Source organism: Amblyraja radiata, chromosome 2 (assembly GCF_010909765.2).
Source record: "Amblyraja radiata isolate CabotCenter1 chromosome 2, sAmbRad1.1.pri, whole genome shotgun sequence".
NCBI classification, from domain to species: Eukaryota; Metazoa; Chordata; class Chondrichthyes; order Rajiformes; family Rajidae; genus Amblyraja; species Amblyraja radiata.
The window spans coordinates 103,680,588-103,708,120 of NC_045957.1; the positions used below are offsets into that span (position 1 = coordinate 103,680,588).

The 27,533-nt window shown below is 45.8% G+C and overlaps 1 protein-coding gene across 1 annotated transcript in view; it reads right to left on the minus strand.

The window, feature by feature from the left end:
• LOC116966412 (pituitary tumor-transforming gene 1 protein-interacting protein-like) overlaps positions 1-21,180 on the minus strand; it is an 89,137-nt gene extending 67,957 nt beyond the window's left edge. Inside the window, exon 1 of the mRNA XM_033012639.1 lies at positions 21,044-21,180. Coding sequence (XP_032868530.1) covers positions 21,044-21,131 — 88 coding nt within the window. The 5' untranslated portion in view covers positions 21,132-21,180. The remainder of the gene's footprint in view (positions 1-21,043) is intronic.
• Positions 21,181-27,533: the final 6,353 nt, after the last annotated feature.

The following is a 27,533-nucleotide window of genomic DNA, read 5'->3' on the forward strand; positions in this document are numbered from 1 at the left end:
TCTCCATACCCCCTGATCCCTTTAGCCACAAGGGCCACATCTAACTCCCTCTTAAATATAGCCAATGAACTGGCCTCAACTACCTTCTGCGGCAGAGAATTCCAGAGATTCACCACTCTCTGTGTGAAAAAAGCTTTCCTCATCTCGGTCCTAAAAGATTTCCCCCTTATCCTTAAACTGTGACCCCTTGTTCTGGACTTCCCCAACATCGGGAACAATCTTCCTGCATCTAACCTGTCCAACCCCTTAAGAATTTTGTAAGTTTCTATAAGATCCCCCCTCAATCTTCTAAATTCTAGCGAGTACAAACTAAGTCTATCCAGTCTTTCTTCATATGAAAGTCCTGACATCCCAGAAATCAGTCTGGTGAACCTTCTCTGTACTCCCTCTATGGCAAGAATGTCTTTCCTCAGATTAGGAGACCAAAACTTTGCGCCGTCCTGTAGGGGGTATGGCTGCCTAGCCTGCAGCTGTCTGTTTTTTTTCATCTCTTTTTCTTATTTTTAGTTAGTTTAGTGTTTTGTTTTGAGGAGTTCTAGCTTTTTGATGTGTGGGGGAGGGGAGGGGGAAACTAATTTTCAGGGTCCCTACCTGGTCGGAGATGCAGCTTTTCTCCGGGCTGCAGCTTAGACCCGTCCCCGCGGCCTACCAGCGGGCCTGGAGCGGCGTCTCCTGAGGGGACCGCCTGGAGCTTCGGCATCGGCGGCGGCACCGGCTCAGCAGCGGCGGCGGCACCGGCTCAGTGGCGGCGGCACCGGCTCAGAGGCGGCACCGGCTCGGCGGCACTGGCGACGGCTCAGCGGCGGCGGCGCCGGCGGCACCGGCTCAGCAGCAGCGGCGGCACCGGCGGCAGCAGTGCCGGCTCGACATCGGCGGCGGCGGAGCTGCGGGTCGGAGGACGGCGGTGCAGCGCTGGAGCGCCATTGCGCGGCTGGCGGTGACTTCGCTGAAACTCCGGTAACTGGAGCTGGGTCCGTTGCGGAGCTGCGGGTCTGTGGAGCGGCTGCGGGCGGCGGCGCTGAACTTTCCATCAGGAGCCTGGGATCTCTTGATGAGATCGCCAGTTGAGCTCCATTCGGCGCGGCCCTGTCGGCTCCGGAAGCCACGGTCTCGAGTAAGGAGGCCCGACTATGGGTGGACATGGGGATGGGACTGGACTTTGTGCCTTTCCCCACAATGGGAACCATTGTGGGGGGATTTTTTGATGTTGAAACTATCTATTACTGTCATGTTGTATTCTTTTTTTTTATGTGCTGCATGGCAAAAAGAATTTCACTACACCTAAAGGTGTATGTGACCAAATAAATTTGAACTTGAACTTGAACTGTACGCAATACTCCAGGTGTGGTCTCACCAAGACCCTGTACAACTGCAGTAGAACCTCCCTGCTCCTATACTCAAATCCTTTTGCTATGAATGCTAACATACCATTCGCCTTCTTCATTGCCTGCTGCACCTGCATGCCTACTTTTAATGACTGGTGTACCATGACACCCAGGTCTCGTTGCATCTCCCCCTTTCCTAATCGGCCACCATTCAGATAATAATCTACTTTCCTGTTTTTGCCACCAAAGTGGATAACCTCACATTTATCCACATTATACTGCATCTGCCATGCATTTGCCCACTCACCCAGCCTATCCAAGTCACCTTGCAGCCTCCTAGCATCCTCCTCACAGCTAACACTGCCCCCCAGCTTTGTGTCATCCGCAAACTTGGAGATGTTGCATTCAATTCCCTCGTCCAAATCATTAATATATATCGTAATTAGCTGGGGTCACAGAACTGAGCCTTGCGGTACCCCACTAGTCACTGCCTGCCATTGTGAAAATGACCCGTTTACTCCTGCTCTTTGCTTCCTGTCTGCCAGCCAGTTCTCTATCCACATCAATACTGAACCCCCAATACCGTGTGCTTTAAGTTTGTATACTAATCTCTTATGTGGGACCTTGTCGAAAGCCTTCTGAAAGATATAACACATCCACTGGTTCTCCCTTATCCACTCTACTAGTTACATCCTTGAAAAATTCTATAAGATTCGTCAGACATGATTTACCCTTCATAAATCCATGCTGACTTTGTCCAATGATTTCACCACTTTCCAAATGTGCTGCTATCCCATCTTTAATAACTGATTCTAGCAGTTTCCCCACTACCAACGTTAGACTAACTGGTCTGTAATTCCCTGTTTTCTCTCTCCCTCCCTTTTTAAAAAGTGATGTTACATTAGCTACCCTCCAATCCTCAGGAACTACTCCAGAATCTAAAGAGTTTTGAAAAATTATCACTAATGCATCCACTATTTCTGGGGCTACTTCCTTAAGTACTCTGGGGTGCAGCCTATTTGGCCCTGGGGATTTATCGGCCTTTAATCCATTCAATTTACCTAACACCACTTCCCGGCTAACCTGGATTTCACTCAGTTCCTCCATCTCATTTGACCCCCGGTCCCCTGCTATTTCCGGCAGATAATTTATGTCTTCCTTAGTGAAGACAGAACCAAAGTAGTTATTCAATTGGTCTGCCATGTCTTTGTTCCCCATGATCAATTCACCCGTTTCTGACTGCAAGGGACCTACATTTGTTTTAACTAATCTTTTTCTCTTCACATATCTATAAAAGCTTTTGCAGTCAGTTTTTATGTTCCCTGCCAGTTTTCTTTCATAATCTATTTTCCCTTTCCTAATTAAGCCCTTTGTCCTCCTCTGCTGGTCTAGAATTTCTCCCAGTCCTCTGGTAGGCTGCTTTTTCTGGCTAATTTGTACGCTTCATCTTTTGTTTTGATACTATCCCCGGATTTCCCTTGTTATCCACGGATGCACGACCTTCCCTGATTTATTTTTTTGCCAAACTGGGATGAACAATTGTTGTAGTTCATCCATGCAGTCTTTAAATGCCTTCCATTGCATATCCACCGTCAACCCATTAAGAATCAATCGCCAGTCTATCTTGGCCAATTCACGTCTCATATCCTCAAAGTTACCTTTCTTTAAGTTCAGGACCCTTGTTTCTGAATTAACGATGTCACTCTCCATCCTAATGAAGAACTCAACCATATTATGGTCACTCTTGCCCAAGGGGCCACGCACAACAAGACTGCTAACTAACCCTTCCTCATTACTCAATACCCAGTCTAGAATAGCCTGCTCCCTCGTTGGTTCCTCTACATGTTGGTTTAGAAAACTATCCCGCATACATTCCAAGAAATCCTCTTCCTCAGCACCCTTGCCAATTTGATTCACCCAATCTATATGTAGATTGAAGTCACCCATTATAACTGTTTTACCTTTGTTGCACGCATTTCTAATTTCCTGTTTGATGCCATCCCCAACTCCACTACTACTGTTAGGTGGCCTGTACACAACTCCCACTAGCGTTTTCTGCCCCTTAGTGTTTCGCAGCTCTACCCATATCGATTCCACATCCTCAAAGCTAATGTCCTTCCTTTCTATTGCGTTAATCTGCTCTCTAACCAGCAACGCTACCCCACCTCCTTTCCCTTTCTGTCTATCCGTCCTGAATATTGAATATCCCTGGATGTTCAGCTCCCAGCCTTGGTCACCCTGGAGCCATGTCTCCGTGATCCCAACTATATCATAGTCATTAATTGCTATCTGCACATTCAACTCATCCACCTTATTACGAATGCTCCTTGCATTGAGACACAAAGCCTTCAGGCTTGTTTTTACAACACTCTTACCCCTTATACTATTATGCTGAAAAGTGGCCCTTTTTGATTTTTGCCCTGGATTTGCCGGCCTGCCACTTTTACTTTTCACCTTGCTACCTATTGCTTCTACCCTCATTTTACACCCCTCTGTCTCTACGCTCACACATTTAAGAAACCCTTTCCCTTTAACTTCATCCTCCACTATCCCATTCGACACCCCACCCCCCTTATTCAGTTTTAAACCACCCATGTAGCAGTGGCAAACCTGCCTGCCAGAATGCTGGTCCCACACCTGTTAAGATGCAATCCGTCCCTTTTGTACAGTTTCCCCTTACCCCAAAACAGATCCCAGTGATCTAAGAATCTAAATCCCTGCCCCGTGCACCAGTTCCTCAGCCACACGTTCAGGTCCCGTATCTCCCTGTTCCTGCTCTCGCCAGCACGAGGAACTGGAAGCAAACCGGAGATAACAACCCTGGAGGTCCTGCTTTTCAGCATTTTTCCGAGCTCTCTAAAGTCACGCTGCAGAATATTCATCCCCTTCTTTCCGACATCGTTTGTGCCGACATGCACTACCACTTCCGGATTTGAAAACCTCATCCTTAAAATATGGACTCTAAAATCTTAGCAACCCATTGAAGTCAGACTAACTGGCCTATGATGTCCCCTCTTTTGCTTCGTTCACTTCTTGAACAGCAGAGTAACATTTGCAATTTTCCAGTCCTCTGAGACCACTACTGGCTCGAGTGATTCTTGGAAGATCACCACAAATGCTTCCATAATCTCTAAAGCTACCTCTTTTAGAACCTGGGGGTTTAGTCCATCTGGTCCAGGTGACTTATCCACCTTCATATCTTTCAGTTTCCCAAGCACCTTCTCATTAGTAATATCACTCCATTAACTTCTGCTCCCTGACTCTCTTAAATTTTAGGCACATTGCTATGAAGAATGAAGGAAGAAAATGTATTCAATTCATCTGCCATTCCCTATTACTACTTCTCCAGCATAATTTACCAGCTGTACAGTGTCCACTCTTGCCCCTCTTTCACTCTTTATGTATCTGAATAAACTTTTGCTATCCTCTTTTATGCTGTTGGCGAGCTTACCTTCACATTTCATCTTTTCTCCCCTTTTTGTCTTTTAAATTACTTTCTGTTGGTGTTTAAAAGCTTCCCAATCCCCTTGCTTCTCATTAATCTGCAATATTATATGCCTTCCCTTTTAGTTTTTTTGCTGTCTTTGACTTCCCTCATCAGCCACAGTCAACCCATTTTCCCCTTTAGAATCTATCTTCCTCTTTGGGATGAAAAGATCCTGCATTAAAAAAAATTACTCCCAGAAACCCCTGCCATTGCTGCTCCACCGTCATTCCTTCCAGGATCCCTTTCCAATCAATCAACTTTAGCCATCTCCTCCCTCGTGCATCTGTAGTTACCATTAAGCAACAGTAATACCAACAGATCTGATTTCATCTTCTCCCACTCAAACCGCAGGTTGAATTTTATAATTTTCTGGTCAATACCTCCAAGGGGTTCCTTTACCTTAAGCTCCCTAATCAAATCCGGTTTCTAACATAACACCAAATCCAAAATTGCCTTTTGCCTAGTAGGCGCAACTGCAAGCTGCTCGAAGAAGCCATTTGTAGGCACTCGACAAATTTCTTCCCCTGGGATCCAAGGGATCCAGTACCAACCTGATGGTTTGCCTGGGATGGAGTGTCTCATTGTGAGACTGGATTTTTTTTTCTTACAGCAGGAAAGGCAGGGGTGGGGTATACTGGCCAAGATGCCCTACCAACATAGGGCACAAGTGTCCCATTTGCCTACTTATGGCCCATATCCCATTAAAGCTTTCCTATCCTTGAACCTGTCAAATGTATTTTAAATGGTGTTCATAGCACCTACCTCTTTTGAGAGCTCATTCTATATACCCCTTATACCTGTGTAATAAAGTTGCCACTCAGATTCCTATTAAATCTTTCCCACCTCATCTTAAACCTGTGTCTTCTGGTTATTGATTCCCCTACTCTGGGTAAAAGATCTGTGCCTTGTCCTATCTATTAACCTCATGATCTCATACACATCTATAAGATCACTCCTCAGCCTCCTGCACTCCAAGGAATCAAGTCTTAACCTGCCCAATCTCACCCTGTAGCTCAGGCCCGCGAGTCTTGGCAACATCCTTGTTAATCTTCTCTGCATTCTTTCCACCTTAAGGCCACCTTCCAATAACAGGCTGACCAAAACTGAACACAATAGTCCAAATGCACCCCCCCCCCAACATCTTGTAGAACTGTAACAATAACATCCAAACTTCTATTATCATCTTTACCACTGTCACTTTTTTGCACATCTTTCATTAATTGTTCTTTATCTCTCCGCATCACCGTCTATATCCCTCATTTCCCTTATCCCTAGCCAGTCTGAAGAAGGGTCTTGACCCGAAACGTCACCCATTCCTTCTGAGAATATACGTGAGTGGGGAGGCTCTGGGACTGAAAGGGTTATGTATTTTCTCTTCTGGGAGTCATACTGGCCATTTAGACTTAGCTTCACTTTACTGATGATGACATCACGAAGTTGAGGTCCAGTTCTTGGAAATCATGTGACTTTTAAGTTGTGTTTCTCTGTAACTAAATGACATTTGATTTATGATTGTTATACAGTAGTGATTGGGCTATGAGGTTACCACCCATTGTAGGTAACAGCCCATTTTATTAACCCTATAAATATATGATCTTTTCTTTGTTCAGAGCACATGCTTCCCGTTTTCTAATGTGAGAGTTCTAGAGAGCTCAAACACGGAGAAAAGAAAGCAGGGTCCTGCGTTAAAATAAAAGGGTTGAACTACAGTGTTCGAATCGGTGTTTTACTGAACCAGACTAAGGGGTGTAAAACCGGAATCAACTTTTGGGGGCTCGTCTGGGATCTCAATGGACTACCCTCGCGAGTTTGTGGATCGCGGAGGGAGGAATTGGGTTCCCGATGCAAGTAGTTTTACTACATCGGTTTTCCCCCGGTCCGTTAGTTCGACGATGAATCGGCTATTCATTGACTTCTGAGTACCGTCTCGACGAGATTAAAGTTAGTCTGGCGAATACTGAAAGAGGATCTTGGGTCAGTAATATTGAGTTATTGAGGGTGATACAATATTATGTCAGAAGATCTGTGCTGAGGTAGAAACATAGAAACATAGAAACTAGGTGCAGGAGGAGGCCATTCAGCCTTCGAGCCAGCAACGCCATTCATTGTGATCATGGCTGATCGTCCCCTATCAATAACCCGTGCCTGCCTTCTCCCCATATCCCTTGACTCTACTAGCCCCTAGAGCTCTATCTAACTCTCTCTTAAATCCATCCAGTGAATTGGCCTCCACTGCCCTCTGTGGCAGGGAATTCCATAAATTCACAATTCTCTGGGTGAAAAAGTTTTTTCTCACCTCAGTCTTAAATGAGCTCCCCTTTATTCTAAGACTGTGGCCCCTGGTTCTGGACTCGCCCAACATTGGGAAGATTTTTCCTGCATCTAGCTTGTCCAGGTATAAGGTCAATACTGTGGTAAAAGGTCCGTAATTTAAAAGTCAGTACTGAGGTAAAATTGGTAAATTACTTTGAAAGTCAGTACTGAGGCAAAATGTGTAATAATATTGATATATTCTAAGGCTGCACGATATCAATGAGTCAAATTCCTCTGCTTTAAATTTAAAGTGGTAATGACTTCCAGCATTCCTCTGCTTTAGATTTAGTGGTAATGACTTCCAGCATTCATCTGCTTTAAATTTAAAGGTCTAAAGTCAAATACTTTAAATTTAAAGTGGTAAAATCCAATACGTTCATTAGAGTTTGTATGATTTTGTTTGTATTGTTAACTGCTGTTGTTTTAATTAGTTGTGTGAGTTTTGTGTGGGCCCCGTCAATCTTGTGTGGAAATCTAATTGTTGTGTGAAAATCTTTGGCTGAAATGATTCCAGGAGTTCCTTACAAATTAGGGAGCTAGCAAAAGACAGATAGAGCGAAATGCTGGAGCCAGGAGAACAAAAGAACACATGGTGGGAGCATAGAATTGTGGTCTCTAGGAGGAGCTAGAACCCTGGACGGTGTAAAACAAGCTCATTAGATTACCATGGGAGGAATTACCAAATCCTTAAACGTACTAAAAAAAAAAGAATGCGCTCATGAGAAACCTAGAAACAGGAGTCCAAAAGGGCCCTGGGTGAAACAGGGGGATAAAAAAGAGGGGTATCGCGTAATCCTATGGTTGGCTTTGGTTTGAAAGAGGGAGATGACGAGGATTTGGATGAATGGGAGAGTAGTTGAGGCCAGTTCATTGGCTATATTTAAGAGGGAGTTAGATGTGGCCCTTGTGGCTAAAGGGATCAGGGGGTATGGAGAGAAGGCAGGTACAGGATACTGAGTTGGATGATCAGCCATGATCATATTGAATGGCGGTGCAGGCTCGAAGGGCTGAATGGCCTACTCCTTCACCTATTTTCTATGTTTCTATGTTCCTAGAACCCGTACCGTTACCCACATATCCCCACTGTATGAAGTAGTGAAAACAACGTCATTTAACTGACTGCATACCACTAAATGGCATAGTAAAACCTGGCATGAATCATGAATCTGGTCAGCAAATAGGAAAATCCGGCATGGATCAGATCAGCAATGCAGTGATTGACAAGTATCGGCTTTGCGATTAAACTGAGGACGAGGGTTTTGGGGATGACTTGTCCTCCTTAGATCAGAATCTGAGCCCGAGTCAGAGAAAGACGAGGTAATCGAGCAACGATCCTTTCGCCGCCAATGCCCGTTTAAAGAGATGCCAAACCCCGCTTTCAAACCAGCAGAACCAGTTGGCGACGATAACCAACTAACAGTGAGCGTTTTCTACCCTTGGAAGCCGAATGAGATGATGGCCTCATTGAGCCAGCTGCCAGATAAAAAGAAGTCACCCGTCGCATTTGTAAACTTCCTCCGAACCATTATACGTGCCAATTGCAGAGATATGTGGGCCCTGGTGCAACAAATCCTAATCCCAGTGGAACACACGAGATTTCTAGATAACTTGAATTTCCCAACCCATGCCGAGCTAGCCAATCGGAAAGCCCAGAATCCGGACCGGTAGGAAGCAATCTTTACCGCCCTTGCTACCGCTCTGCAAAAACCTATTGACATCTTCAAAATTCTGGATACTTGACCCCGGAAAGGAGAGGGGGCAGAATAATTTTGGGGGAGGTATTCAGAGATGTATATTAGTCAGTCGGGGGATACTGCCTATCGAGATGGTGAGAAGGCACCCCAGTATTGTGCTCTTCTGATAAATTGCCTTCCAGCCATGGTCGCAGAGGCAACAAAAACTAACAATCTGGACTGGTCCTAAAATAGTCCGAGCTTAGTTAAATACTACTAGAAGGATGGTAAGGGACTGGAAAATCAACCACAAGTTAAGGTAAAAATGGAGTATGTGATGAAAAAGGGAGGATCAAAACCTGCTCCGGACACCGGCGGTTATCAGATGGAACCTCAGTAGTGTGTGCCAGGATGGGTAGATAGGCTGGGATACAGGTACATTGGTCACCCCAACGGACCAAATGCCTCCACCTACAGCCCACCCTATGGTCCCCCAAGGCAGCAGTTTAGGGGAAGAGGCAGAGGAGGGAGACCAGGAGGGTCAGACGCTTGCTTTAATTGTGGCCAGCAAGGCCATTGGTGCAAGGATTGCCCGTTGCGAAGACAAGCAAGAGGGGGTTATCAGCAAGAACAAAGGGGAGGTTGGCAAGCAAAATGAGGACATACACTGACAAGGAACCTGTTCTGGTACTACAAGTTGCGAGAAAATGGTGCACCTTCTTAGTGGACACAAGGGCATTCATGTCATCCATTCAGTCCACTTACAGCCTCCCCAAATCCGATAAAACCCAGAGCCTATCTGGATTCCAAGGACAGGTATGCCAATACCCCATCTCTATGGCAGTTGAACTAATATACCGGAATGAGACGGTCAGTGATGGAAATGGGTTTTAGGAACTAGGGGTGCTCTAAGGGGTGCTTTCGTCCATCTGTCCGCTCGCCCTTGCATTAAGTAGCGCAGGATAAAGCTGTGAATGTACGCCATTCCCCTCCCATTCCCAATCTGACCTTTCTGTCCAGGGCCTCCTCCATTGTCATAGTGAGGCCCAGTGCAAATTGGAGGAACAGCACCTCATATTTTGCTTGGGTAGCTCACACCTTGGGACGACAGATTGCGCAATGGGCTAAGTGTTCGGCTGGCGACCGGAAGGTGGCCGGTTCGAATCCCGCTTGGAGTGCACACTGTCGTTGTGTCCTTGGGCAAGACACTTCACCCACCTTTGCCTGTGTGTGAATGTGTGTGAGTGATTGGTGGTGGTCGGAGGGGCCGTAGGCGCAGAATGGCAGCCACGCTTCCGTCAGTCTGCCCCAGGGCAGCTGTGGCTACAGAAGTATCTTACCACCACCGAGTGTGACTGAGGAGTGAATGAATAATGCGATGTAAAGCGCCTTGAGTATTAGAAAGGCGCTATATAAATCCCATCCATTATTATTATTATTATTATTATTAAGGTCCGTGAGGCGAAACCCTTCTTCAGACTGACAGTCAAGGGAAAGGGAAACAGGAGATATAGGCATATCTTCCATTCATTTGTCCTTAGTGCCGTCTATATCTCTTGTTCCTCTTTCCCCTGACTCAGTCTGAAGAAGGGTCTCGACCCGAAATGTCATCTATTCCACTCTATGATCGTTGCTTTCGTCCATCTGTCCGCTCGCCCTTGCATTAAGTAGCGCAGGATAAAGCTGTGAATGTACGCCATTCCCCTCCCATTCCCAATCTGACCTTTCTGTCCAGGGCCTCCTCCATTGTCATAGTGAGGCCCAGTGCAAATTGGAGGAACAGCACCTCATATTTTGCTTAGGTAGCTCACACCCCAGTGGTATGAACACTGACTTCTGTAGCTTCAAATAGCCCTTGCTTTCCCCCTCTCTCCATCCCCTCCCCTTCCCAGTTCTCCCACCAGTCTTACAGTCTCCGACTGCACTCTCTGTCCCACTCATTCCCGACATCAGTATGAAAAATGGTCTCGACCCGAAACGTCACCCATTCCTTCTCTCCAGAGATGCTGCCTTTTCTGTTGAGTTATTCCAGCATTTTACATAGATACCTAGAAAATATGTCAATTCGGCCCTTTGAGCCATTCAATGTGATCATAGCTGATCATCCACGATCAGCACCCCATTCCTGCCTTCTCCCCATATCCCTTGATTCCACTAGCCCTAAGAGCTCAATTTAACTCTCTTTTGAATGCATCCAATGAGTCGGCCTCCACTGCCTTCTGAGGCAGATAATTCTACAAATTCACAACACTCTGGATGAAAAGGTTTTTCCTCATCTCAGTTCTAAATGGCCTACCCCATATTCTTAAACTGTGGCCCTTGGTTCTGGACTCCTCCAACATCAGGATCATGTTTCCTGCATCTAGCATGTCCAATCCCTTAATAATTTTATATTTCTATAAGATTCCCTCTCATCCTTCTAAATTTCAGTGGATACAAGCCCAGTCATTCCATTCTTTCATCATATGACATTTCTGCCAGCCCGGGAATTAACCTCGTGAACCTATGCTGCACTCACTCAATAGCAAGAATGTCCTTCCTCAAATTAGGAGACCAAAACTGCACACAATACTCCAGTTGTGGTCTCACCAGGGCCCTGTACAACTGCAGAAGGACCTCTTTGCTCCTATACTAAAATCCTATCATTTTGAAGGCCAACATGCCATTAGTTTTCTTCACTGCCTGCTGTTTCTTGCATGCTTACTTTCAGTAACTGATGTATAAGTACACCCAGGTCTTGTTGCACTTCCCCTTTTCCTAATTTGACCCCATACAGAAGGTCTCGACCCAAAACGTCACCCATTCCTTTGCTCCAGAGATGCTGACTGACCCGCTGAGTTACCCCAGCATTTTGTGTCTACCTGCCATTCAGATGATAATCTGCCTCTTGTTCTTGCCATTAAAGTGGATAACCTCACATTTATCCACATTATACTGCATCTACCATGCATCTTCCCACTTAACCTGTCCAAGTCACCCTGCATCCTCATAGCTTCCTCTTCACAGTTCACACTGCCATCCAGCTTTGTCATCTGCAAATTTGCTAATGTTACTTTTAATTCCTCCATCTAAATCATTAATATATATTGAGAATAGCTGTGGTCCCAGCACAGAGCCTTGAGGCATCCCACTAGTCACTCACTACCTGCCATTCTGAAAGGGAACCGTTAATTCCTACTCTTTGTTTCCTGTCTGCCAACCAATTTTCTATCCATGTCAATACCCTACCCCCAATACCATGTGCTCTGATTTTGCCCACAAATCTCCTGTGTGGGACCTTATCAAAGGCTTTCTGAAAGTCCAGGTACACTACATCCACTGGCTCTCCCTTATCCATGTTACTGTCTACCTGAACTTAGTTGTTAGGGATAACATTTATTTCTTTTCAGTCATCTTTGAATGACAAATAATCTGAATTGAATTCAAAATGTACAGGTCTATTACCAAGAAGATCTTGGAACATTTCACATTGTTTGTCAATGCTCTGCATAGTCTACTCTTCTGCCTCTCTTTCCCAAAGTTTACTTAAATTTAGAGCCTTGTTTTCTGACTCATCCTTCTCCCTCTTAACTAGCATATCGAATACCATTCAATGGTGACTGCTAGCCGAGTGTTACTGCACCATTAACTAATTGACTAACTCAGACTAATTATTCATTATTTTTGTTAGCTGAAGGACATATCGTTCAAGAAATATTGAACACAATATTCTAACTATGGCACAACCAATGATTTATATGTTTTCTATTAGCATTATTTCCCATTTGAAAATGTAGCATATCATTTGCTTTTGCAGGTTTGTATATCTGAACCCTGATTTTTTTAATGTGCACATTTTATGCATCTCCTTTCTCCAAAATACCTCCCAAAATACATCATCGAGTTTTCGAGAGCAGAGAGAGGCACGGAGGCAGAGAGAGAGGCACGGAGGCAGAGAGAGAGGCACGGAGGCAGAGAGAGGCACGGAGGCAGAGAGAGAGAGGGGCACGGAGGCAGAGAGAGAGAGAGAGAGAGGCTCGGAGGCAGAGAGAGAGGCACGGAGGCAGAGAGAGAGAGAGGGGGGCACGGAGGCAGAGAGAGAGAGGCACGGAGGCAGAGAGAGAGGCACGGAAGCAGAGAGAGAGAGAGAGAGAGAGGGGCACGGGAGCAGAGAGAGAGACACATGGAGGCAGAGAGAGAGAGAGAGGCACGGAGACAGAGAGAGAGAGAGAGAGGAACGGAGGCACAGGGAGGCACAGGGAGGCACGGAGGCAAATAAAATAACGTGGAATAGTAAAATAACGTGACTTTACCTGAGCCCGTGCTCGCGATCCGGTAGCCCTGACAGTGAGTTTAACAAATTCTCCCTTGAATGTTATTCAAAGGAACGCGGTGTTAAAACACAATTACATTTACTGAGGAATGTGGATCGATGTATTGATGACACGTTGTATAACTACTGTTAACTACTGGCTGTTAATGTGCTAACAGTGGCCGTTAACAAATCATTTTCGTCTGAGTTGAATAAAGTGAGAATCTTTCTGCAGTACTCATTAAACCAGAGCTGGAAATTGAAAACTATGGGAACGCCGTACCTCTGCTTATCCCCCCATTTCTATCACTGGAGACGGTACAGCATCAGTTTATAATCACCACGGGCCTAGACTGTAATCTGTTGGCCCAAGATTTGTTATGTGCATTTCAATTGAAGATTGAATGTGGAGACACTGGGATAACTGTGATCCCATGGGCCCCTAAAAGACAGTGTTATTTGTCAGTGATACCCCAATGGTGGTCACTGGACCTGGAAAATGAGCCCCCGCTCCATATTACCCCAGCATACCACTGAAGTGGCAGAAACATGGAGTTGGAAACCTTTTACAGACCATGTGACGGAACAAGGCGGGATGTAAATCCTAGTGACTGGACCACAGGGAACAGCAGAGTATGCTAACGTACCCCCGGAATTGTGGAAACTGGCCTCTGGGGTCGCCCCACACGTAACAAAGAAAGGACCCATGGTTCAGCAAGCAATTGGGCTGGCAAACCCGAACACGGGCCAAGAGCAAGAATTACCCAACGATTGTACCGTCCAATTCTATCAGTCACCGTAGACGGTTGCTACACAATTACGCTATCATCTTGAGTGAAGTACGTGAACCCACCGGTTTGGGCAGATGACTCTACTCAGGTAGGATGCGTTCAGATTACCTCCCATCCAAGTAGCTCTCCAGAAATATGTAACACTGCCCTCTATACGACAGTACCCGCTGAAGAAGCAGGCAATACCAAGCATCGCGGCGGCTTGGAAACACCATTCTCTGCCCAACAGGCGGAACTGTTTTCCCCAATAAGAGCCTGCACCCTAGGAAAGGACTAGGAATAAACATTTACACTGACTCTAGATATGCTCTCGGAGTCGTCCATAACTTCGGTCAGTTGTGGAAAAATAGGGGATTCTTGACTTCAGCGGGAACACAGATATCCCACCAGAAATTGGTATCAGACCTGTTGCCAAAATGTTGCCAAAACTAATTTCCGTTATAAAATGTACTGCCCATACTTCGGGCCAAACCACAGTAGATGTCGGAAATCACCGTGCCGACCAAGAAGCTAAGGAAGTGTCCCAGGGGCGCAGGGTGGTTGTACCTAAAATGATAAGGCAGACGAAAAGCATAGACAAAGGCAAGTCTCCCTCGGGATAGCCAATGCCAACCATCCAAGGCGTCGTTAGATTACAGGAGGCCGCTCCTGACCGAGACATAGAAATGTGGAAGCAGCTCGGATTTACAGTTGACTTTGTCGGGAGTATGGGTTACCCCGGCAGGGCAAACATGTATGTCAGATGAACTCGTGATGTGGGTTATTGAATATATACACTTTGCAACTCATGGTGGTGCTCGAGCAACTGGTGATACGCTTCTAGCTACATTGTGGCATCCAAAGTTGCAGACTCTGGCTCAGGGGATTAGTAGTCGTTGTCTGATCTGTCAGGAACATAAACCCGGGAAGGGTATAACTTGCGAAAATGGGAGAACCCCCTTACCCATAGGTCCCTTTGAGACCCTCCAAATGGACTACATTGAGTAGGAAAGATGTCAGTGTTATAAATATGTATTGGTTATTGTTGATGCCTTTAGTAAATGGATTGAGGTTTACCCCACCACGGATAACAAAGCCTCTACAGTTGTTAAAGTACTTATGAAAGAAATTATACCCAGGTATGGGATCCCAACATGGCTGAGTTTGGACAATGGCCCTCATTTTGTGGGAAAGGTGAACAAAGAATTTTGCGCCCAGATGGGCATCCAACAGTAATTACATTGTGCCCATTGACCACGGGCTGCTGGACTCGTTGAACGGGCCAATCAAACATTGAAAAGCAAACTTGCCAAATTACAGACTGAAACAGGGACTAGCTGGCTTAAACTACTCCCTGTGGCACTGTTTCAGATGCGCACCACCCCAGCAGGGAAGGCACGATTGAGCCCAGCAGAGATTATATATGACCGCTCACTCGGAACCCCATGGAATCAGAATACCGCAAAGGCCGTTCACTTTCACCACATGACAACAGAAATTACTAACTATATTTTATCGTTAACCAAGGCATTGAGAGACCTACATTCCAGGTTACGAGCAGGGTACGAGGAACTCCCACCTCTAACCACTCAGTCTATAATTGAACCTGGTGCTTATGTAATGATCAAGAATTGTGCTCGGTGGGAAGAACCCTACCAGGTCCTCCTCACAACCCCTACTGCAGCTAAGGTGGAAGGGAGAGATGCGTGGATCCACCTTCACCACTGTAAGATTGTCAGTATTGTGCCGAAAAACCTGACAGGCTAACCTTTTTTCCTTTAAGAAATCTCTTCCCAGGACGGACAAGTTGAGTTACCATGGACACACCGCTATTGCTCGTTTACCTTGGAAACTGGTAACCATTGGATCTGCGGAAAATAGAGTATGTCGACGTGACGGCCTCAAGAGAATCCATCACCGATGTGAAGGAGACGCACTGCAATGTAATGACGACAGCAAGGAAGGATTTGGAGAATGGAGACTCACTCGACCAGCCGGACCCCTCAGGCTCCTGGCACAACCACACCAATCATCATTGTTAAGGAAGGATTGACATGTTACATATTCTGTGTAAATTTAATCATGCATGTCAAATGGAGGGGGCAAAAGTCCCTGTGCCATGTAAACCCTTTAACAGGGCTCGAAATTAACGATTGCCCGGGTGCCAATGGCAACCTACAGTCCCACCGGGCAACCTGAAAGCCATGCCATTTTGCCCGGCTTGGCAAGCACCCGGGACACCTATGTGGGCCCCCTCTTTATCTCTCTCTCTCTGTCACTCTCTATCTCCGCCCGCCATTCGTGTCTGGGTCTCGGCTCTCGGCTCCCGGGTCTCGGCTCGGCAGGCCGCCTTATACATGCGCACTGCCACGGCCAGCACATCATCGGCCGTGGTTGTGCGCATGTGCCGCCCTGCAAATGCGCACTGCCACGGCAACTGGTCGGCGTCGGCCACTTTCTCCCTCCCATTGCATTGTGGGAGATCTGGCCGCCATTGCTGTCCGGTCGCCGCCTCACCGCGACCGCTGAAAACCAACGCAGAATTACTCCCTGGAGCTGGAGTAACTCCCTGGAGTAACCCTTGCTTCTTGGTTTCTTGGTCCTCCAAAAATATTCCAAATGGAATTTAAACTGGAGTGGACCCACCACAACCAAACTCCAAACTCTGAAAAATACCAGCCTATTGCATTTTATCTGTTTATTTATTGTATGATCTATGGTATATAGACACACTGAACTTTTATATCCTGTTCTGTATTATGTTTACATATTCTGTTGTGCTGCATCTGTTGTTCTAAGAGTAAACCTAGCAATTATAGACCTGTTCGTTTGACGTCAGTGGTGGGCAAATTAATGGAAAGGATACTTAGAGATAATATATATAAGCATCTGGATAAACAGGGTCTGATTAGGAACAGTCAACATGGATTTGTGCCTGGAAGGTCATGTTTGACTAATCTTCTTGAATTTTTTGAAGAGGTTACGAGGGAAATTGATGAGGGTAAAGCGGTGGATGTTGTCTACATGGACTTCAGTAAAGCCTTTGACAAGGTTCCACATGGAAGGTTGGTTAAGAAGGTTCAATTGTTGGGTATTAATGGTGGAGTAGCAAGATGGATTCAACAGTGGCTGAATGGGAGATGCCAGAGTAATGGTGGATGGCTGTTTGTCAGATTGGAGGCTGGTGACTAGTGGGTTTCCCCAGGGATCTGTGTTGGGTCCACTGTTGTTTGTCATATACATCAATGATCTGGATGATGGTGTGGTAAATTGGATTAGTAAGTATGCAGATGATACTAAGATAGGTGGTGTTGTGGATAATGAAGTAGATTTTCAAAGTCTACAGAGAGATTTACGTCATTTGGAAGAGTGGGCTGAACGATGGCAGATGGAGTTTAATGCTGATAAGTGTGAGGTGCTACATCTTGGCAGGACAAATCAAAATAGGACGTACATGGTAAATGGTAGCGAATTGAGGAATGCAGTTGAACAGAGGGATTTAGGAATAACTGTGCATAGTTCCCTGAAGTTGGAATCTCATGTAGATAGGGTGGTAAAGAAAGCTTTTGGTGTGCTGGCCTTTATAAATCAGAGCATTGAGTATAGAAGTTGGGATGAAATGTTAAAATTGTACAAGGCATTGGTGAGGCCAATTCTGGAGTATAGTGTACAATTTTGGTCGCCAAATTATAGGAAAGATGTCAACAAAATAGAGAGAGTACAGAGGAGATTTACTAGAATGTAGCCTGAGTTTCAGCAACTAAGTTACAGAGAAAGGTTGAACAAGTTAGGTCTTTATTCTTTGGAGCGCAGAAGGTTAAGGGGGGACTTGATAGAGGTCTTTAAAATGATGAGAGGGATAGACAGTTGACGTGGATAAGCTTTTCCCATTGAGAGTAGGGAAGATTCAAACAAGGGGACATGACTTGAGAATTAAGGGACAGAAGTTTAGGGGTAACATGAGGGGGAACCTCTTTACTCAGAGAGTGGTAGCTGTGTGGAATGAGCTTCCAGTGGAAGTGGTGGAGGCAGGTTCGATTTTATCATTTAAAAATAAATTGGATAGGTATATGGATGGGAAAGGAATGGAGGGTTATGGTCTGAGTGCAGATAGATGGGACTAGGTGAGAATAAGTGTTCGGCACGGACTAGAAGGGCCGAGATGGCCTGTTTCCGTGCTGTAATTGTTATATATGGTATCAAGCAAGAATTTCATTGTCCTATCTGGGACACATGACAATAAAACCCTCTTGACCCTTGACTTGGACTTAAGCAAAAAAGGGTTCTTGGGAAAAAAAGAGCTACCTTAAATTTTGTTGCGTCTGGTTGGGTACCTTTGGTAGGGTGAAGACTATTCCATGCTTTAATTGTGCGGGGAACTCCATGGAGCAGCTAGCATCTCTGGATAGAAGAAATTGGGTGACTTTTCGGGTGGAGACTCTTCTTTAGATTTCATCTGGTTTCAGTGTTTTTAGTTTAATTTAAAGATACAGCGTGGCCCTTCGGCCCACCGAGTGCACGCCGACCACCGATCACCCATACACTAGTTCTGTCCCACACATTAGCGACGTAAGTTAAGAGTCAAGAGTGTTTTATTCTCTCCCGTCCCAGTTAGAACAATGAAATCATTACTTGCAGCAGCACAACAGAATATATAAACATAGTACTCTGTAAACAATGTTATAAACGAGAAAACAAAACCCCATACATGCATATTCAGGATCAATTCCGGGTCTCTGGCAATTTTAGGCAGCAACTTTATGGCCAATGTACTGCTCCATTGTCTTGAACTGAATTAAAACATACAGTAGCTGTAAAGGGGGACATAGCGTCACTTAAGAGATTTAAGACTGAAAATGGATAGTTTCTTTTTTTTTTAGTAACCAAAGTTATCAACGTATAATTCTTTGTGTGTTGGAAAATAAAATATAGTGGCACAGCTGGTGGACTTGTTGCCTCACACGCCAGAGATCTGTGTTTGACCCTGTTCTCGGGCACTGGCTGTGTTGAATTTGCACAATCTCCCATGCAAGCGTGTGGGTTTCCTCCCACATCCCAAAGACGCATTGGCTTTTTGTCTGGGTTTCACACCTCAAAATGCAGCGTACTTATCTGCATGAAACTCAATTAACCATTCCTCAGCCCTCTTGCCCAACTGATCCAAGATCGTGCTGTAATTATCGCTAACCATCTTCACTCTCGACCTTGTCAAATGCATATAAACGTCTACAACTTTGCCCTTATCATCCTTCTTGGTTATTTCTTAAAAAACCCTCAGATTCATGGGACTAAATCACCCACGTACAAAACCATGCTGGCTATCCCTAATCACTGGTCTATAGTTCCCATCTTTTTCCTTGCAGCCTTTCTTAAATGGAGGCACAACATTAGCCACTCTCCAACCTTCTGGCACCTCACCCGTGTCATGATTCATATGTCTGAGCCAGGCGGCTTGCAATTTTTTCTCTACCTTCCCAGTGTCCTCAAATATATCTTATCAGGCTCAGAGGATTTATCTAGATTCACATGCCTTGGGACATCCGGCATCTCCTTGACCGCAGTACAGACTGTCCTCTGATATCTCCATTAAATGTTCCATGTTCTCCAGTCTTCATGTCTTTCTCCATGTTAAAAACAGAGAAATACTCATTGAGGATCTGGTCCATCTCCTGCAACCAAAACACTGATGACTGCTTTAGTTTCTGAGGGGCCCTAGTTCTCTCTCTAGTTACCCTCTTTTCCTCAATGTACATAAAATCCCTTTGGATTTGCATTACTATTATCTTCCAGAGCTATCTCGTCTCATTTTTGCCCTCCTGCGTCCTTCTTAAATATACTCCACAGTTCCCAAAAGTAATCCAAGGATACACTTGATCCTAGCTGTCTACACCTGCCCCATGCCTCCTTGTTTTTCCAGATCCTCAATTTCTCTTATTTATCCAAGTTTGCTTCCACCCACCTGCCTTGCCCTTCACTCTAACAGGAACATGCATGCCCTGAACTATTGTCACCACCAAAGCATCCCATTCACCGACATTCCTTTGGTTGTAAGATATATTTGAGGACACTGTGGGAAGGTAGAGAAAATTAACTTTAGCAAGTTCCTCCCATCAAAGTTGGCCTTGCCCGAATTCAGAATTTAAACTTGATTGGGTCATCGTAGCTTCACTCCGCCACAAATATTCTATTTGTCCTATCCATCCTTTCCACAAATAATTCTGTAACTTAAAAATACTTTATTCTCATAACGTCTCTGATCTGAAACGTTAACTTCGTTTCTCTTTCCATCAATCTGGCCTGTCGGATGTTTTCAGCATTTTCTATCTTATTACAATTTTATAAAATGCTGGTGAGACTGTATCGGAAATACCACGCACAGTGAAATGATGTTAAGGTAAAAGATCGATCTTATTAAAAAGAGGAGCAGAATAGGTCCGAACGGCAGACACCGGTTTCCATTTGTGTAGGAAGGAACTGTAGATGCTATTTTATTCCGAAGATACTGTTCAGACAGTTTATATAGCATTGGTACAAGGGAAGTTGTCTTTATGCAGGGGACAAAGCAGATACTAGGGAAGCGGAGGGGAAGATATCTCACTCTATCTTTACGGAGCAGCAGACTGGGAGCGCAACAGGCGAAGTTGCAGGGAAATGCAGCCGGAGTTTCTGGTGACTATGGGCTGGCCAGTGGATGGGGAAGGGGCATGGGGGTTGAGGATGTGTGATGGGGAGAAGGGTGCCAGGGTTGGGTGTGACAGGGTGCAGCCGGGACGTGTTCTTGTGGGTCAGGGTGGAGAAGAGGCGGTCCGGCATGTGTTCCCGGGACCATGCTCCCAGAAGGGCAGAGGACGGCAGGCGTCGGATGGGGGCAGGTGTATAGCAGCCCCCCCCCCCCCCCCCCCCCCCCCGCCCGGTCATGACTGACCATGGGTGATGCATCCTAGTTTGCAGGTGATGTGTGGTCGGATGCAAGCTTGGGCGATGTCAATATTATGGATGACAGGCTGTTGCACATTCAGCACGTCCCCCCTCCCCACGTCACCCGATCGATCCAAACCAAAGCAACAGCAGGGCAGGTAGATAACCGGCGGGAAAGTCACACCCAGTCTCTGGACCAGCGGCTCTCCAGGCATTGCCCCCACTCGCTGCAGCTGACCACCCTCGGTCAACCAGCATCCCTTTACCTTTCCAAGTCCGGGGGTCTGCAGCGCCTGGGCGGGACAGGCTGAGACAGGTAAGGACGACGGCCAGACTGACGGCACCAACCCTCATCTTGCTGCTCGGCGCTTTCACTTTCCCTTCCTGCTGCTCCCAGCCAGGGCCGCGCCCATATACGCGCGCCCGGACGTGCCCTGGGGAGTGGAGCGCGCGCCCGCCCGCACATGCCCCGGCGGAGGGCATAAGAAGTCTGCACCAAAGGTTATGGTCTGCACCTTATGCATGGCAGGGCACGAAGTAAGACTCCCCAAACTTTATGCCCAGCCCAACATTGGCTACTTGGGTGAATGCCAAGCAATGGGAGCCGAGGTAGATATTGGGGACTAGGGAGTGATGATATTCACCTGAATGTGCAGTTTCAGTGCGCGCAGAGAGGAAAACAGAGGTGTAAGATCAAATACATTTCATCAAAGCAAAGTTACAAGGTATCAGCGTGATCTGTGCCTGCCCTGGTGGTGGCATTAAAGAGTGGAAAGGCTTTAAAGCATTGAGTGAGATTGGACAGATGGGTGGTGGAAGTCAGAACAATTGTAGCTGACACCATGTATGTTAAGTTAAATGTTAATATACGTTAATATTGCTTCACTTGCATAAAAACGTTATTTGCGTGCTGGTTTATGACACACAGGGAGTAAACATGAATGTAGAGCAACCTACTGAGCGAGCAAATGTTCATTTTAGTGCAAAGGGATTGGAGTAAAAATATATTGTCAAGCTTGAAAGGGTTCAGAAAAAGGTTACGAGGATGTTGCCAGGACTAGAGGGTGTGAGCTATAGGGAGAGGTTGAGTAGGCTGGGTTTGTATTCCATGGAGCGCAGGAGGATGAGGGGAGATCTGACAGAGGTATACAAAATCATGAGGAATAGATCGGGTGGATGCACAGTCTTTTGCCCAGAGTAGGGGAATCAAGGACCAGAGGAAATAGGTTCAAGGTGAAGGGGAAAAGATTTAATAGGAATCCGAGGGGTAACTTTTTCACATCAAGGGTGGTGGGTGTACGGAACGAGCTGCCAGAGGAGGTAGTTGAGACTGGGACTATCCCATTGTATAATAAACAGTTAGACAGGTACATGGATAGGACAGGTTTGGATGGATATGGACCAAGCGCAGGCATGTGGGATAGTGTCGCTGGGGCATTGTTGGCCAGTGTGGGAGAGTTGGGCTGAAGGGCCTGTTTCCATACTGTATCACTCTATGACTCTATTGTCGTTTCATTAGACGGGATGGCTTTGGTGGATGTTGTGTCTGTTTGCAGTATAAATTTGCCAGATTGTTTTCTGGTGAGAAGAGCTTGTCATTTGTGAATAGAAACATAGCAAAATAGGTGCAGGTGTACGCCATTCGGCCCTTTGAGCCAGCACCGCCACTCAATATGATTATGGCTGATCATCTAAAATCAGTACCACGTTCCTGCTTTTTCCCCATATCCTTTGATTCCTTTAGCCCTGAGCTAAATCTAAACCCAGTGAATTGGCTTCCACTGCCTTCTGTGGCAGAGAATTCCACAGATTCACAACTCTGTCGATGTGAATAGCGTAAGATGTTATCCATTGTGTAGTTCCAAAGTAAACCACTTATCCAAATTAAATTCTATCTGCCACAGCTCTGCCCACACTAACAAATGATCTACAATCATCCTATAACCCGACTATCTACTTCATTCTCAACAATGCCACCAATTTTTGTATCATCTGAAAAATGTACCAATTATATTTGCTGTATTCATAGCCAACTACTAATGTATAACATCGAACATAAGGGCAGAGCCACAATCCCTGTGACACAGCTTTTGTGACAGTCTTTCAATCACAAAAACAGCTTTTCAGCATTATCCTCTACCTCTCATTAGGAAACCAATGTTAGATCCAAAAGTAGACACAAAATGCTGGAGTAACTCAGCGGAACAGGCAGCAACTCTGGAGAGAAGGTTCTCTCCAGAGATGCTGCCTGTCCCACTGAGTTACTCCAGCATTTTGTGTCTACATAGAAACATAGAAACATAGAAATTAGGTGCAGGAGTAGGCCATTCGGCCCTTCGAGCCTGCACCGCCATTCAATATGATCATGGCTGATCATCCAACTCAGTATCCCGTACCTGCCTTCTCTCCATACCCTCTGACCCCCTTAGCCACAAGGGCCACATCTAACTCCCTCTTAAATATAGCCAATGAACTGGCCTCGACTACCCTCTGTGGCAGGGAGTTCCAGAGATTCACCACTCTCTGTGTGAAAAAAGTTCTTCTCATCTCGGTTTTAAAGGATTTCCCCCTTATCCTTAAGCTGTGACCCCTTGTCCTGGACTTCCCCAACATCGGGAGCAATCTTCCTGCATCTAGCCTGTCCAACCCCTTAAGAATTTTGTAAGTTTCTATAAGATCTTCTCTCAATCTCCTAAATTCTAGAGAGTATAAACCAAGTCTATCCAGTCTTTCTTCATAAGACAGTCCTGACATCCCAGGAATCAGTCTGGTGAACCTTCTCTGCACTCCCTCTATGGCAATAATGTCCTTCCTCAGATTTGGAGACCAAAACTGTACGCAATACTACCTTCGATTTAAACCTGCATCTGCAGTTCTTTCCTACATAATGTTGGATCCAATTTGCTAACTTGCTTTCAAACCCATGAGGTTGAATTTTTTGAGTTGTTTCCCATGTGGGACTTTGGCAAAGGCCTTATTGAAGTCCATGCTGACAACATCAAATGCACTGCTGTTGGTTATTATTCCCAATCTTTCAGGGCTCGAAATTTGCAGTTGCCCAGTTGCCAATGGCAACCTACAGTCCCGCCGGGCAACCTAAAAGCCATGCCATTTTGCACGGCTTGGCAAGCACCCGGGACACCTAGGGTTTAATTCTGAGCGGGCCCCCTCTCTATCTCTCTCTCTCTCTCGTCCGCCACCCGTATATGTGTCTCAGGTCTCCGCCCACTCCTCGTCCGCCGGCATGGCAGGCCGCCTTACACATGCGCACAACCATGGCCAGGACCAAAGATCCGATAGCGAGGATCTTTGGCCAGCACATCATCGGTCGTGGTTGTGCGCATACGCACCACCACCAAACTCCAAACTCTAAAAAATAACAGCCTATTGCATTTTATCTGTTTATTTATTGTGTATATGTATATATATCTGGTCTATGGTATATAGACACACTGAACTTTTATCTCCTGTTCTGTATTATGTTTACATATTCTGTTGTGCTGCAGCAAGCAAGAATTTCATTGTCCTATCTGGGACACGTGACAATAAAACTCTCTTGACACTTGACTTGGTCTTAGACAAAAAACGGTTCTTGGGGGAAAAAAAGAGATACCTTAAATTTAATTGCTGCTGGTTGGGTACCTATAGTAGGGTGAAGACTATTCCATGCTTTAATTGTGCAGCAGAACTCCATGGAGCAGCAAGCATCTCTGGATAGAAGAAATTGGGTGATGTTTCGGGTAGAGACCCTTCTTTAGATTTCCTATGGTTTTAGTATTTTTAGTTTAATTTAAAGATACAGTGTGAAAACAGGCCCTTCGGCCCACCAAGTCCACGCCGACCACCGATCACCCGTACACTAGTTCTATCCCATGCATTAGCGACGTAAGTCAAGAGTCAAGAGTCTCACCTCTCAATGAAATCCTTACTTGCAGCAGCACAACAGAGTATGTAAACATAGTACTCTGTAAACAATGTTATAAATGAGAAATCAAAACAGTGTATATTTATATATGATTATATTACTATACACACACACAAATTTCCCTCCTGGGATTAATAAAGTTCTATCGTAGAGTATCGTGTGTGTAGGAAGGAACTGCAGATCCTGGTTTAAACTGAAGATAGACATAAAAAGCTGGAGTAACTCAACAGGTCAGACAGAATCTCTGGACAAAAGGAAAATATTACGTTTTGGGTTGGGACTGAAAAAGGTCCCTACAAACCTTTGGAATGTGGAAGGAAACAAGAGCACCCGGAGAAAACTCGTGTGATTAAAGGGAAAAGGAGCAAACTCCATACAGACAGCACCCATATTCAGGATCAATTCCGGGTCTCTGGCAATTTTAGGCAGCAACTTTATGACCAATGTACTGCCCCATAGTCTTGAACTGAATTAAAACATACAGTAGCTGTAAAGGGGACATAGCATCACTTAGAGATTTAAGACTGAAAATGGATAGTTTCTTTTTTTTTAGTAACCAAAGTTATCAACGTATAATTTTTTTGTGTGTTGGAAAATAAAATATAGTGGCACAGCTGGTGGACTTGCTGCCTCACACGCCAGAGATCTGTGTTCGATCCTGCCCTCGGGCACTGTCTGTGTTGAATTTGCACATTCTCCCTGCAAGCATGTAGGTTTCTTCCAACATCCCAAAGATGCATTGGCTTTGTAGGTTAACTTGTCTGTAAAATTGCCCCTAATGTGTAGGGAGTGGGTGAGGAAAGTGGGATAACAGAACTTGTGTGAATGGGTGGACAAAAATGCTGGAGAAACTCAGCGGGTGAGGCAGCATCTATGAAGCGAAGGTAATAGACGACGTTTCTGGCCGAGATCCTTCTTTAGACTGATGTGAGGGTACGGGGAGAAGAAGAAAGGAAGAGGCGGTGACAGTGAGCTGAGGGAGAGCTGGGAAGCGGAGTAGAAAGCAGGGACTACCTGAAATTGGAGGTCAATTTTCATACCGCTGGGGTGTAAACTGCCCAAGCAAAATATGAGGTGCTGCTCCTCCAATTTATGGTGGGCCTCACTCTGGCCATGGAGGAGGCCCAGGACAGAAAGGTCGAATTCGGAATGGGAGGGGGAGTTGAAGTGCTGGCCACCGGGAGATCAGGTTGGTTATTGCGAACCGAGTGGAGGTATTGGGCGAAGCGATCGCCAAGCCTACACTTGCTCTCATCGATGTAGAGCAGCTGACACCTAGAGCAGCGGATGCAATAGATGAGGTTTGAGGATGTGCAGGTGAACCTCTGCCGACCTGGAAAAACTGCTTGGGTCCTTGAATGGAGTCAAGGGGGGAGGTAAAGCGACAAGTGTAGCATTTCCTGCGGTTGCAAGGGAAAGTGTCAGGAGAGGGGGTGGTTTGGGTGGGAAGGGCCAAAATGACCAGGGAGTTACGGAGGGAGCGGTCTCTGCGGAAAGCCGACAGGGGAGGAGATGGGAAGATGTGGCCAGTGGTGGGATCCCGTTGGTAGACAAAGCTGGAGAAAATCAGCGGGTGAGGCAGCATCTGTGGAGCGAAGGAATAGGCGACGTTTTGGGTCGAGACGCTTCTTCAGACTGATGTCAGGAGGGGGGGGGGGGTCATGTAAAAGAAAGGAAGATGCAGAGACAGTAGGCTGTGGGAGAGCTGGGAATGGGAGGGGAAGGAGGGAGAAAGCGAGGACTACCTGAAATTGGAGAAGCCAATGTTCATACCGCTGGGGTGTAAACTACCCAAGCGAAATATGAGGTGCTGTTCCTTCAATTTGCGGTGGGCCTCACTCTAGCCATGGAGGAGGCCCAGGACAGCAAGGTCGGATTCGGAATAGGAGGGGGAGTTGAAGTGCTGAGCCACCAGGAGATCAGGTTGGTTATTGCGAACTGAGTGTAGGTGTTGTGCGAAGCGATCGCCAAGCCTGCACTTGGTCTCACTGAGGTTGATCATACGCTGAATAATCCAACCAGAATTTTGTTTGGAAGTGGAAAGAAATAATAGAAATTGCATTCATTGCAACGTCTAAAAAGATATGAGATACTGTATTGTAATTTTGCTGCATGTCATTGTGGTATATATCATGTCTTGATTGTTGATATGTTTAGTTTGTGACTTTATTTGAAGCAGAAATAATATGTGAATGCTTCATTGACCATAATTCTGACTGGTAACTACGCACTCGTCCAAGCACATTATCGCACGTGTCATGCGAGCCGTCTTAAATGACCACCTAAACTGTCATTTGGCAACCTAAAAAGCTGCCTAGGTTGCCCGGCTGGCAACAGGGAAAAAAAGCTAAGCGAGAGCCCTGTTTGTCCCTCATTTTCCCTTATTTGACCGGATATCAAATAATGATGAGACGGAGTATAGGAAGGAGATCGAGAACCTCGTGTCCTGGTGTCGAGACAACAACTGTTCTCTCAATATCAGCAAGGCAAAGGAGATAGTGATCGACTTCAGGAAACTAAGCAGTACACATACCCCAGTTTGCATTGATGGTGCCGAAGAGATGGTTGAAAATTTCAAATTCCTAGGAGTCGATATCATCAACAACTTCTCTTGGACTACCCATATTGAAGCAACGACCACAAAAGCACACCAATGTCTCTACTTCCATAGAAAGCTTAGAAAGTTTGGCATGTCCCCTACAACTCTCACCAACTTCTAGATCCACCATAGAAAGCATTTTATCAGGATATATCACGGTTTGGGAACAGCTCCATCCAAGACTGCAAGAAATTGCAGCAAATTGTGGACACAGCCCAGACCATCACACAAT